Source organism: Ambystoma mexicanum, chromosome 5p (genome assembly GCF_040938575.1).
Source record: "Ambystoma mexicanum isolate Mex_15411 chromosome 5p, UKY_AmexF1_1, whole genome shotgun sequence".
Lineage (NCBI taxonomy): Eukaryota > Metazoa > Chordata > Amphibia > Caudata > Ambystomatidae > Ambystoma > Ambystoma mexicanum.
Window position 1 is genome coordinate 852,331,366 of NC_090930.1, and position 14,020 is coordinate 852,345,385.

At 47.7% G+C, this 14,020-nt stretch overlaps 1 protein-coding gene across 2 annotated transcripts in view; it reads right to left on the reverse strand.

The window, feature by feature from the left end:
* VPS41 (VPS41 subunit of HOPS complex) overlaps nt 1-5,329 on the reverse strand; it is a 1,668,740-nt gene extending 1,663,411 nt beyond the window's left edge. Inside the window, exon 1 of one of the 2 annotated variants that reach the window (XM_069613279.1) lies at nt 5,199-5,329. In XM_069613279.1, coding sequence (XP_069469380.1) covers nt 5,199-5,207 — 9 coding nt within the window. In that variant the 5' untranslated portion in view covers nt 5,208-5,329. The remainder of the gene's footprint in view (nt 1-5,198) is intronic. The other variant, XM_069613280.1, reaches the window with a different exon arrangement.
* Between the last annotated feature and the right edge of the window lie 8,691 nt (nt 5,330-14,020).

Consider the following 14,020-nt stretch of genomic DNA (forward strand, 5'->3'; position numbering starts at 1 on the left):
CTTTTCAGAATCAGAGAAAGTTAGTGGATAATCTTTGGATATGCTTCATACACAATTGCTACACCATGGGGTGACTTCAATCACAAGGACAGTAATCGCATTTATATATCACACTTGCAGATTCTGAGGTTGCAGAAAGGAAAGGTTTAAGGAAGGAAAAAGGTTAAACAGGTTCTCAGTATATGCGAGGACAAATAAATCTTCCAATGAAATCTAGACAAGTCTTTCCCAGCAGCAACAGTCTAAAACAAGTTACCACCTATGAGGGACAAACCATATCAAAGTCAGTGGGCTAGAAGAGTCTGCAGGGACTCAGGACAGCCAAAGTCAATTTGAAACAGTCTATGGAGCTGAGGCACTTCTTAGAATCAAATGTCTTGCACAAAGTTAGAGAGTTTGTTAGAAAATCACTTGTAGGGTCGCAAGCTGTGAAAACAGAGTTGGAATCAACTCTAAAAGTAAGCCACTGCAATTCCCAACTGAGAAAAGCAAGGCAAGTACCCTAAGTCTAAACACTACCTCTGGTTTGAAGAAGAGTGGTCCAGCTGGCTTCTGTCCTGCTACAGCGTTTCCGGCCCCCGAATTCCTGAGCCTTAGTCGTGGGGACAAGAGGGAGGACATCTGTAGGGTTTCCTGCGGTGGTACTTCGGAAGTCGCTTCAGCGGCACTGCGGGTTTCAGCGCTTAGTAAACAGCACTGTTGCGGATCTCTGGTACCTGTTGGACTTCCTTCACTCATTGGGTCTGGTGAGGGGACTCTAGCTCTGGTCGTCCTGCTTCTGGAGGGTCCTTAGGAGACTCCTGGAGCTTCTAGCCAGATTTCAGACATTTCACTCGACTACGGATTACTCGACCCCTGGCACTTGGTTCTTGCAGCAATGAAGAAGTACAGCCAGACAGGGAAGATGGTCCAGTGGAGTTCGTCTCTGGGTTAGTTGGTCCCACATCAGGGTCGCTGCCCTCAAAGGACAGCCAGCCAGCCAGCCATTCAGGACTGGTTGCATTTAGGCATCCCTAGAGACAAAGGACAGGATAGTTTGGGACCCTCCCTCACATCCAGTCTTTCCAGACACACTGGAGCCAGAGGCGGGACTCAGGGCTGAAGTGCGCCAACGGCAAGACAAAACAAAGGGCTTCAATCTGTTTGACGCACAGAGTAAAACCCAAGAAAGACCTCACAAACAGAAAATGGCAAAAAAAGAGGACAGGGGCCGTTTTGATAAAATGGTCACCCCTGGGTGCTATACTGCAGCCGAGGGTTCAGCCTGTGGTAGAAAAACACAATGGTAGGAAACATTAAACCAATGCCACTAGTCCTTTAAAAGCAGGGAGGGCAACATACAAATGTTACATAAGAATGTGAGAATGTAGGATAAGCTGCTACTAGGTAACCCCCCAGCACTCCACATAAAATGGTGTGTGCTGGACCCACAAAGAGAAAAGGCAAGTAAAGTAATTTTCACTTTACTATTCTTGGGAACAGTAGTTCACACAAGGTATTTTAAACCTTATGAGAAATCTAAAGGATTTCTCAGTGACACTGCACCGAAGTTTATGTGTGTCACCATACAAAAAGTAGATGCATATGGAGTTTGGCAGACTCCCAAAACAGTGAAAACTCATAATCCAAAGGTCAAAACACATGATGCAGTGGGAAAGGGGTCTCACTCACTCCAGGGTTAAAATTAAAAAGTCCTACAGTCCAGCAAAAGAGCTGGATGTCTCTAAGGTTGAAGGGAATTAGCACAGAAATGAGAATTCTCCCCAACATGACTGCACCAATATATGCCAGTATTCACATGGACTCCTTCACACAATATTCATGTTTGCTTTGCACAAAATCCAATAATCAACAACCGTAACGAAAAGTAGCTCCAGGATTAAAAAAAAAAAAGAAAAGAAAAAAGATCCAAAAAAGAAAGCAGCAATAAACAAACGGAACCATAAAATCTCATCAACTACCCACAACCTACCAAATACAAGCAACAACAAACCACAAACAGCAAAGACTAAACCCAAAAGACCATGAAAAACACCAATCGAAAGAGGACGCCCACTAAGGAACACAACCCACGCATCATGCATTGCCACAAGAAAGACAAAGAAGCCAGAAAAGACAATAGAAAAAATAAATCCCAAACCACTCGGGAAGGCACGGACCAGCATGATCCCACAACCCCAAAAAACTCGACAAACATCTGAGATGGCCCAAGGAGACATACAGATAAGTGAGCAAAGACAGACTACAATGCTCGCCATCTGTCCACATACGACAACGTGGTAAACAAAAACAGCACAGCAACAATGAACCAACAGCCAACAAGCTTCACGAATACAGACCCAACCACGACACCAAACTGATGACAACTAATAAACCATCCCAACCCGGTCTCCACCATGGACAATACCCCAACCAGAACAAGGAACAAATTGGAAACCATCACACTCACTCTACACCCCCTATATCACCAAGACTGCAATAACAGAGCGGTAGCAACCCTATTTACCAACCGGAAATGAACCAGCCCCGCCATAAACCTTATCGGTCTACTCGACAAAGAGACTGACCAACAAAGAACCACCCCACCCAAAAGACTCAACTGGCAAAAACCCACCTGGAATGGAAACCCAACCAACACCACACTGGTCAGAACAAGCAATACTAATGACAACACAAAAGGGAAATCCAGCAAACTACACTGCAGCCTCCTCAACATTAGATCCATGGCAAAACACAACAGAAACCAATGACCTAAACGAAGGAGGCACAGACGTGCTCTTCCTTACAGAAACCTGGCTATCAGACAACTATAAAGCCATCACGAACGAAGCAATACCCGACAATTATAAATTAATACACGCCAACAGAGAAAACCGAAGAGGAGGTGGAATCGCAATTATACACAAAAAAACACACCTGAGCATCTCGAATCATCACAAACAACGCGGAAGACTATGAATCCCTCCTAATCAAGATAGGACTCAACGACCAATCCAACATAGTATTCCTACTGAGCTACAGACCATCTTCTTACAACCCCAACTTTGCAACAAAACTGGCAGACAAGGCCGCCATGCTATCAAACCCACCACGACAAACTAGGTGAAAGAGATCCCACCGATACAAACATAGATACAACAGAAGACACACTCAACAATTGGATCACCAAGGCCATTGACCAATTAGCACCAGCTAAAACATTCAAAGCAATACCTCCAAGAAAAAAAAAAACTGGCAGCAAAATGGTTCACAGAAGAACTGAAAAAACACCAGAAAAACAACTGCAAAACGGAGAGAACAATACACCAGACAAGACTAAATAAAATACTAAAGACAACTCAAACTGTACAAAGCAACAGTCCTCAAGGCAACATTTTTTTTTTTTAAAACTACTAAGCCACAAGAATCGGCAAACAATTCATAGAAAGAACTCCATCACCCCTACACAAACACTTTGTGAAAGTCACTTACACCAGAGCCGGGTCTGTGTAGTAGCTGCACAGCAGTCACTGCTTCTGCGAGCATTGGCCTGCTCAGGTATTATTATATATGTAGTCACTTACACCAGAGCAGGGTCTGTGTAGCAGCTGCACAGCAGTCACTGCCTCTGCGAGCATTAGCCTGCACAGTTTTTTTATAGATTTTGTTTGTTTAATATTTGTAAGTCTACTCTCCACCCTCTGCAATTTATCCAGAACAGGACTGCAAGACTTGTCCTTGGCCTCAAGCCCAGTGATCGTATCTCTCCAGGACTGATATCTCTACACTGGCTCCTAGTGGCTGCGAGGATTAAGTTAAAAACCCTCTGCATTGTCCACAAGGCCTTCTGGGGGCTGGGGCCTAAATACCTTCAACTCTCTCTTCCTAAATATCTTCCTTCTCGAGCTCTTCGCTCATCCTTCTCGAACACCCTCAGGGTCAGCCGCTTCTCCAAGAAACAAGTTGGGGGTAGACCTCTCTCCGCAGCAGGGTCCTCCCTCTGGAACAGCCATCCTACCTCCCTGAAACTTGAGGAGAACCATCTCCGGTTCTGGAGGCACCTCAAAACCTTCCTCTGCTTCTGCCTTCTCCCCCCCTCCCCTGCTAAATTATTGACTGAAACTGCACTCAACCTGCAACTGGGCCGCTCTCCACTTGCACTGCCTCCCTGGCAACCCCTGCACTGTGGGACTGTCTCTGTATCCCTACAGCCCCCCTTACCAGCACTTGTCTGCACTTACCACGTCTGGCCCTATTATTTATCTGTTCTTCCACTACCCTGTACTGCACTTTCCCCCCTCCCTTTCCCCTTGCACTCTTCCCTTCCCTCCACCCATGCACTTGCGCGGTCTGAATGACACCTGGCCTAGTAGGATCGTTGTCTGTCTTCCTTTGTTCCCCCCTCCCTGCCTTATCTCGCCTTGAAACACTTATAGGCGCGTTACAAATGCCATATCATACCACAGCAGGGTCTGTGTAGTAGCTGCACAGCAGTTACTGCATCTGCGAGCATTAGCCTGTGCTGGTACTATTATATATGTACAGTGTCTGTGTAGTAGCTGCACAGCAGTTACTCCATCTGCGAGCCTTAGCCTGCGCAGGAATTATATATGTAGTCACTTACACCAGAGCAGGGTCTGTGTAGCAGCACAGCAGTCACTGCTTCTGCGAGCCTTAGCCTGTGCAGGTATTATTAGATATGTACTCACTTACACCAGAGCACGGGCTGTGTAGTAGCTGCACAGCAGTTACTGCGTCTGCGAGCATTAGCCTGTGCAGGTATAATATACGTCACTTACATCAGAGCAGGGTGTGTGTAGTAGCTGTACAGCAGTTACTGCGTCTGCGAGACTTAGCCTGTGCAGGTACTATTATATATGTACAGGGTCTGTGTAGTCCTAGCTGCACAGCAGTTACTGCCTCTGCGGATCCTGAACCGTACCGTAAATGAGCTTCGTAGCAGCTACTGTGTCTATGCCAACAACAGGCTGCCCCGTGTAATTTCAAAAACAGATGTTTAGAAAATCACGTACTTACAATATTTAATTTCAACAAGTGATAAGTGCAACACAAGGAATTACAGCTTCAACGTGCATTCCTAGAGGTTGCAAAACGGCTTCCCTTAACAATATAACAACAAAGGAATAAGAACGTCTAAGTTGATGGATGCTAAAAGAAATGCATATAAAATTCACTGGATCTGGATCGCATGCACTCACCTGAGACATGAGCGTTTCGTAAAGTAATTTCGTAAAGGATAGCTTTCTAGTTCCCGTTCGAGAAACTGACAATATCAACAATCCGCCTCCACTTCAACACGTGGGCTGCTCTGCATCACGTGGGTTTAAACGTCCACTTCATTACGTGGGCTGCTCTGCATCACGTGGGTTTCAACGTCCGCTTCATCACGTCCGCTTCAAAGTTCACGTGGGTTTCAACGTTCACGTCATCATCATTTTTGCACGAGCTGGAAGGGTGATACTAGTTCCCATCCGAGAAATGGACCATTGGTTGTTAGGGCCATTTCTCAGAAGGGAAATAGCTTCTTCAGTGTGAGTGGGCTAGTTTCCATAGAGAAATGGCCCTTTTTGCCCCCTAGTGGCCAAGTCCTGCATAATAATGGGAACTAGCCCACTCACACAGAGAAGGCTAGTTCCCATAGAGAAATGGCCCTTTTTGCTCCCTTAGTGGCCAGGTCCTGCATAATAATCGGAACTAGCCCACACATACTGAGAAGGCTAGTTCCCATTAGAGAAATGGCCCTTTTGCCCCTAGTGGCCAAGTCCTGCATAATAATGGGAACTAGCCTACTCAAACTGAGAAAGCTAGTTACCATTAGAGAAATGGCCCTTTTTGCTCCCCTAGTGGCCAAGTCCTTCATAATAATGGGAACTAGCCCACTCACAATGAGAAGGCCAGTTCCCATTAGACAAATGGCCCCTTTTGCCCCCAGTGGCCAAGTCCTGCATAATAATGGGAACTAGCCCACTCACACTGACAAGGCTAGTTCCCGTTAGACAAATGGCCCTTTTTGCTCCCCTAGTGGCCAAGTCCTGCATACTAATGGGAACTAGCCCACTCAGACTGAGAAGGCTAGTTCCCATTAGAGAAATGGCCCTTTTTGCCCCTAGTGGCCACGTCCTGCTATTTCCCATTAGAGAAATTGCCCTTTTTGGCCCTAGTGGCCAAGTCCTGCATAATAATGGGAACTAGCCCACTCACAATGAGAAGGATAGTTCCCATTAGAGAAATGGCCCCTTTTGCCCCTAGTTGCCAGGTCCTCCATAATAATGGGAACTAACCTACTCACACTGAGAAGGCTAGTTCCAATTAGAGAACTGGCCCTTTTGCCCCTACTGACCCAAGTCCTGCAAAATAATGGGAACTAGCCCACTCAGACTGAAGCAGCTATTTCCCATTAGAGAAACGTCCCTCTGACCTGGAAAGGCAGAAAGGTCCTCTCGTCTAATGGGAACTAGCCCACTCACACTGAAGCAGCTATTTCCCATTAGAGAAGCGGTCCTCTGACCTTCAGAGGCAGAAAGGTTCTCTCGTCTAATGGGAACTAGCCCATTCAAACTGAAGCAGCTATTTCCCATTAGAGAAGCGGCCCCCCCGACCTGCAGAGGCAGAAAGGTCCTCTCGTCTAATAGGAACTAGCCCACTCACACTGAAGCAGCTATTTCCCATTAGAGAAACGGCCCTCTGACCTGGAAAGGCAGAAAGGTCCTCTCGTCTGATGGGAACTACCCCATTCACACTGAAGCAGCTATTTCCCATTAGAGAAACGGCCCTCTGACCTGGAAAGGCAGAAAGGTCCTCTCGTCTAATGGGAACTAGCCCATTCACACTGAAGCAGGCACTCTGACCTGGGAAGGCAGAAAGGTCCTCTCGTCTAATGGGAACTAGCCCACTCAGACTGAAGCAGCTATTTCCCATTAGAGAAACGGCCTTCTAATCTGGAAAGTCAAAAATGTCCTCTCGTCTAATGGGAACTAGCCCACTCAGACTGAAGCAGCTATTTCCCATTAGAGAAGCGGCCCTCTGACCTGGAAAGGCAGAAAGGTCCTCTCGTCTAATGGGAACTAGCCCACTCACACTGAAGCAGCTATTTCCCTTTAGAGAAGCGGCCCTCTGACCTGGAAAGGCAGAAAGGTCCTCTCGTCTAATGGGAACTAGCCCACTCACACTGAAGCAGCTATTTCCCATTAGAGAAACGGCCCTCTGACCTGGAAAGGCAGAAAGGTCCTCTAGTCTAATGGGAACTAGTCCACTCACACTGAAGCAGCTATTTCCCATTAGAGAAACGGCCCTCTGATCTGGAAAGGCAAACAGGTCCTCTCGTCTAATGGGAACTAGCCCACTCACACTGAAGCAGCTATTTCCCATTAGAGAAACGGCCCTCTGACCTGGAAAGGCAAAAAGGTCCCCTCGTCTAATGGGAACTAGCCCACTCAGACTGAAGCAGCTATTTCGTATTAGAGAAGTGGCCCCCCGACCTGCAGAGGCAGAAAGGTCCTCTCGTCTAATGGGAAATAGCCCACACACACTGAAGCAGCTATGGAAAGGCAGAAAGGTCCTCTCGTCTAATGGGAACTAGCCCACTCAGACTGAAGCAGCTATTTCCCATTAGAGAAACGGCCTTCTAATCTGGAAAGTCAAAAAGGTCCTCTCGTCTAATGGGAACTAGCCCACTCAGACTGAAGCAGCTATTTCCCATTAGAGAAGCGGCCCTCTGACCTGGAAAGGCAGAAAGGTCCTCTCGTCTAATGGGAACTAGCCCACTCAGACTGAAGCAGCTATTTCCCATTAGAGAAGCGGCCCTCTGACCTGGAAAGGCAGAAAGGTCCTCTCGTCTAATGGGAACTAGTCCACTCACACTGAAGCAGCTATTTCCCATTAGAGAAACGGCCCTCTGATCTGGAAAGGCAAACAGGTCCTCTCGTCTAATGGGAACTAGCCCACTCACACTGAAGCAGCTATTTCCCATTAGAGAAACGGCCCTCCGACCTGGAAAGGCAAAAAGGTCCCCTCGTCTAATGGGAACTAGCCCACTCAGACTGAAGCAGCTATTTCCCATTAGAGAAGTGGCCCCCCGACCTGCAGAGGCAGAAAGGTCCTCTCGTCTAATGGGAACTAGCCCACTCACACTGAAGCAGCTATGGAAAGGCAGAAAGGTCCTCTCGTCTAATGGGAACTAGCCCATTCACACTGAAGCAGCTATTTCCCATTAGAGAAACGGCCCTCTGACCTGGAAAGGCAAAAAGGTCCTCTTGTCTAATGGGAACTAGCCCACTCACACTGAAGCAGCTATTTCCCATTAGAGAAACGGCCCTCTGACCTGGAAAGGCAAAAAGGTCCTCTCGTCTAATGGGAACTAGCCCATTCACACCGAAGCAGCTATTTCCCATTAGAGAAGCGCCCCCCGACCTGAAGAGGCAGAACGGTCCTCTCGTCTAATGGGAACTAGCCCACTCACACTGAAGCAGCTATGGAAAGGCAGAAAGGTCCTCTCGTCTAATGGGAACTAGCCCACTCACATTGAAGCAGCTATTTCCCATTAGAGAAACGGCCCTCTGATCTGGAAAGGCAAAAAGGTCCTCTTGTCTAATTGGAACTAGCCCACTCACACTGAAGCAGCTATTTCCCATTAGAGAAACGGCCCTCTGACCTGGAAAGGCAGAAAGGTCCTCTCGTCTAATGGGAACTAGCCCACTCAGACTGAAGCAGCTATTTCCCATTAGAGAAACGGCCATCTGATCTGGAAAGGCAAAAAGGTCCTCTCGTCTAATGGGAACTAGCCCACTCAGAGTGAAGCAGCTATTTCCCATTAGAGAAACGGCCCTCTGACCTGGAAAGGCAGAAAGGTCCTCTCGTCTAATGGGAACTAGCCCACTCACACTGAAGCAGCTATTTCCCATTAGAGAAGCGGCCCTCTGACCTGGAAAGGCAGAAAGGTCCTCTTGTCTACTGGGAACTAGCCCATTCACACTGAAGCAGCTATTTCCCATTAGAGAAGCGGCCCTCCGACCTGGAAAGGCAAAAAGGTCCCCTCGTCTAATGGGAACTAGCCCACTCAGACTGAAGCAGCTATTTCCCATTAGAGAAGTGGCCCCCCGACCTGCAGAGGCAGAAAGGTCCTCTCGTCTAATGGGAACTAGCCCACTCACACTGAAGCAGCTATGGAAAGGCAGAAAGGTCCTCTCGTCTAATGGGAACTAGCCCATTCACACTGAAGCAGCTATTTCCCATTAGAGAAACGGCCCTCTGACCTGGAAAGGCAGAAAGGTCCTCTCGTCTAATGGGAACTAGCCCACTCACATTGAAGCAGCTATTTCCCATTAGAGAAACGGCCCTCTGATCTGGAAAGGCAAAAAGGTCCTCTTGTCTAATGGGAACTAGCCCACTCACACTGAAGCAGCTATTTCCCATTAGAGAAACAGCCCTCCGACCTGGAAAGGCAAAAAGGTCCTCTCATCTAATGGGAACTAGCCCATTCACACTGAAGCGCCTATTTCCCATTAGAGAAGCGGCCCCCCGACCTGCAGAGGCAGAAAGGTCCTCTCGTCTAATGGGAACTAGCCCACTCACACTGAAGCAGCTATGGAAAGGCAGAAAGGTCCTCTCGTCTAATGGGAACTAGCCCATTCACACTGAAGCCGCTATTTCCCATTAGAGAAACGGCCCTCTGACCTGGAAAGGCAGAAAGGTCCTCTCGTCTAATGGGAACTAGCCCACTCACATTGAAGCAGCTATTTCCCATTAGAGAAACGGCCCTCTGATCTGGAAAGGCAAAAAGGTCCTCTTGTCTAATGGGAACTAGCCCACTCACACTGAAGCAGCTATTTCCCATTAGAGAAACGGCCCTCTGACCTGGAAAGGCAGAAAGGTCCTCTCGTCTAATGGGAACTAGCCCACTCAGACTGAAGCAGCTATTTCCCATTAGAGAAACAGCCCTCTGATCTGGAAAGGCAAAAAGGTCCTCTCGTCTAATGGGAACTATCCCACTCAGAGTGAAGCAGCTATTTCCCATTAGAGAAACGGCCCTCTGACTTGGAAAGGCAGAAAGGTCCTCTCGTCTAATGGGAACTAGCCCACTCACACTGAAGCAGCTATTTCCCATTAGAGAAGCGGCCCTCTGACCTGGAAAGGCAGAAAGGTCGTCTTGTCTACTGGGAACTAGCCCATTCACACTGAAGCAGCTATTTGCCATTAGAGAAGCGGCCCTCCGACCTGGAAAGGCAAAAAGGTCCTCTTGTCTAATGGGAACTAGCCCATTCACACTGAAGCAGCTATTTCCCATTAGAGAAACGGCCCTCTGACCTGCAAAGGCAGAAAGGCCCTCTCGTCTAATGGGAACTAGCCCACTCACACTGAAGCAGCTATTTCCCATTAGAGAAACGGCCCTCTGATCTGGAAAGGCAAACAGGTCCTCTTGTCTAATGGGAACTAGCCCACTCACACTGAAGCAGCTATTTCCCTTTATAGAAACGGCCCTCTGACCTGGAAAGGCAAAAAGGTCCCCTCGTCTATGGGAACTAGCCCACTCAGACTGAAGCAGCTATTTCCCATTAGAGAAGCGGCCCCCCGACCTTCAGAGGCAGAAAGGTCCTCTCGTCTAATGGGAACTAGCCCATTCACACTGAAGCAGCTATTTCCCATTAGAGAAACGGCCCTCTGACCTGGAAAGGCAGAAAGGTCCTCTCGTCTAATGGGAACTAGCCCACTCACATTGAAGCAGCTATTTCCCATTAGAGAAACGGCCCTCTGATCTGGAAAGGCAAAAAGGTCCTCTTGTCTAATGGGAACTAGCCCACTCACACTGAAGCAGCTATTTCCCATTAGAGAAACGGCCCTCTGACCTGGAAAGGCAGAAAGGTCCTCTCGTCTAATGGGAACTAGCCCACTCAGACTGAAGCAGCTATTTCCCATTAGAGAAACAGCCCTCTGACCTGGAAAGGCAGAAAGGTCCTCTCGTCTAATGGGAACTAGCCCATTCACACTGAAGCAGCTATTTCCCATTAGAGAAACGGCCCTCTGACCTGGAAAGGCAGAAAGGTCCTCTCGTCTAATGGGAACTAGCCCACTCACACTGAAGCAGCTATTTCCCATTAGAGAAACGGCCCTCTGATCTGGAAAGGCAAACAGGTCCTCTTGTCTAATGGGAACTAGCCCACTCACACTGAAGCAGCTATTTCCCATTAGAGAAACGGCCCTCTGACCTGGAAAGGCAAAAAGGTCCCCTCGTCTAATGGGAACTAGCCCACTCAGACTGAAGCAGCTATTTCCCATTAGAGAAGCGGCCCCCCGACCTGCAGAGGCAGAAAGGTCCTCTCGTCTAATGGGAACTAGCCCACTCACACTGAAGCACCTATGGAAAGGCAGAAAGGTCCTCTCGTCTAATGGGAACTAGCCCATTCACACTGAAGCAGCTATTTCCCATTAGAGAAACGGCCCTCTGACCTTTAAAGGCAAAAAGGTCCTCTCGTCTAATGGGAACTAGCCCATTCACACTGAAGCAGCTATTTCCCATTAGAGAAACGGCCCTCTGATCTGGAAAGGCAAAAAGATCCTCTTGTCTAATGGGAACTAGCCCACTCACACTGAAGCAGCTATTTCCCATTAGAGAAATGGCCCTCCGACATGGAAAGGCAAAAAGGTCCTCTCGTCTAATGGGAACTAGCCCACTCAGACTGAAGCAGCTATTTCCCATTAGAGAAACGGCCCTCTGACCTGGAAAGGCAGAAAGGTCTTCTCGTCTAATGGGAACTAGCCCACTCACACTGAAGCAGCTATTTCCCATTAGAGAAACGGCCCTCTGACCTGGAAAGGCAAAAAGGTCCTCTCGTCTAATGGGAACTAGCCCATTCACACTGAAGCAGCTATTTCCCATTAGAGAAACGGCCCTCCGACCTGCAGAGGCAGAAAGGTCCTCTCGTCTAATGGGAACTAGCCCACTCACACTGAAGAAGCTATTTCCCATTAGAGAAACGGCCCTCCGACTTTTCTGCCTCTCCAGATCAGAGGGCCGTTTCGCTAATGGGAAATAGCTGCTTCAGTGTGAGTGGGCTAGTTCCCATTAGACGAGGGGACCACTTGATCTCCTGTTGATCATCAACTTGTCCCGAATTTCCTCTTTCTGATAATGTTCAAAACAACACTTTATAGCCAACCCTCACAGTGCTGTAACAAACTCCTCAATGGTCTCACAATATTTCTGTTGTCTGATGGAAAATTGATAACAAGCCAAAATGTTATTCCCCTTCACCTCGTAATGCTTGTCCATCTTGGCTATGTATACATCAAACTGGTTGCCCATCTTGATGCATTCAGCTAGTTTTAAGAAATTGTTGTCCAGCCCGACCTCGACAAAGAAACAGTGCCTCTTTGTTTTTACTCAAATAATTAGGACCATATACTGCTAACATATACTTCTGGAATCTTTCTTTCAATTTAATAACCTAGGAATAACCCAGTGCCTGGTATAATTGCCATAATCTTTGAATTTGTTTCTGTTGCTTCCCTATTTTTGTGCTCTTGGTATTTGTCACCTTGTTCACAGGGATAAATGTCTGTAATCTCCCTTTTAAGGTGCAATGAAAAAAAAGCTCTCAGAGTAACAGCCAATTGTGCTACGGCATGCTCCCTTCTTTATGCGTGTAAGTGTTTCTTTCGGTCGCTACAGTGCATGTGGGACGGGCACAGCACGGAGCGCAGTGCCCGCAGTGAAGGCCTTCAGCTTGTTACATAGCTAAGCAACAGACATGTCAACTCCTTATCATGTCTAAAACTGCCAGGTAACAACTTGCAACACCGGACGATGCGTCCTTGGATCACGTGTTCTGTCGTCTGCATGCACGGCTATGCTGCTAGGGTGCTTCCTGTGTCCTCATAGGCTCACGCACAGCCCAGATAATCCCCAATATATGCCTGGAGAGTCCCACTGAGCCACCATTTTGACTGTGCAACTAATCCTGTACCTGTTCAGCCAGGGCAACCACACTCAATGGCAAGTGCAAGCTCTTTGTCATTGCCGCAACTCATCACCAGTTAAGGAAGTGAACCAGAACACTGCCAGTATGTGTGACTTAATTTCTTTGAAGTTTATCTTTATGCTGTAACAACTCTCTCTGTCCTCACCCTTACACCAACCACCATACAACTTGCCTTGCATTCTCTTCTAGTGTTTTCTGTTCACATTCCACACCCATGAGATTCCCTCTGCTGACATTCCTAACACTGTAAGGAGTCCCCCTTTCTTCTAGAGGACTTTAATCCCATGGCCATGTTCCGTATTCTAATATTACTCAACTAGAGTTGTATTGCCAAGTGTGAATGGTTCAGTTAGTCCCCCTTTAGGGCTCTATATTAGCATGGGTTGACCCTCCTCGGATTGACGATGCATTGGCCCTATTGGGTATGAATATTTGTTTGCTCTCCTGGCCAGAAAGACCATTTGTTTGTCCCGGGCTTGAAGATGCGCTGGCACTCCTGGGCTTGAAGACAAAGATAGGCCCTTCCAGGGGCCAGAAACTGATGATGTGATGCATCGGCAGGGCCAGAAACCGAAGAGAGGCCCACTCAGCTTGGTGTTGAGAGTTAAACCACGGTCAAGTTGGTTTACCCAGGGTACTGCACTCCTCCTCATCTTTCCAATACCCCTCTCTACTTTTGATGGGCTAGGTATTAGGTTAAGATGTACAACCAGGCACCAGCTAGCATACTACTTAATGGACACAGGCCTTCGTCCACAGCATTTACTTTATTTTCAGGGTCCACCTTCTGCATTTCTTCCTTCCTCCACCTTCCTTTTCTTCCTTAGTACCTTTCCAAAAATGTTCCTCCATCGGTGGCCCTCATCTTCCTACACCGATTTTGTCTGTACCTTTTAAACTGTTCTCCAAGTAATTTCTTCCTTTCTCTTGTGTCTCACCTTCCATCTCTGTTTTTCCCCCTTGCTAGTTTTCCCCTCTTCACGCTGCTCTCCCCTTTCCCTTGACGCATCTTCACCTTCCTCTCCCATCCACCTCAAGTCTTACTG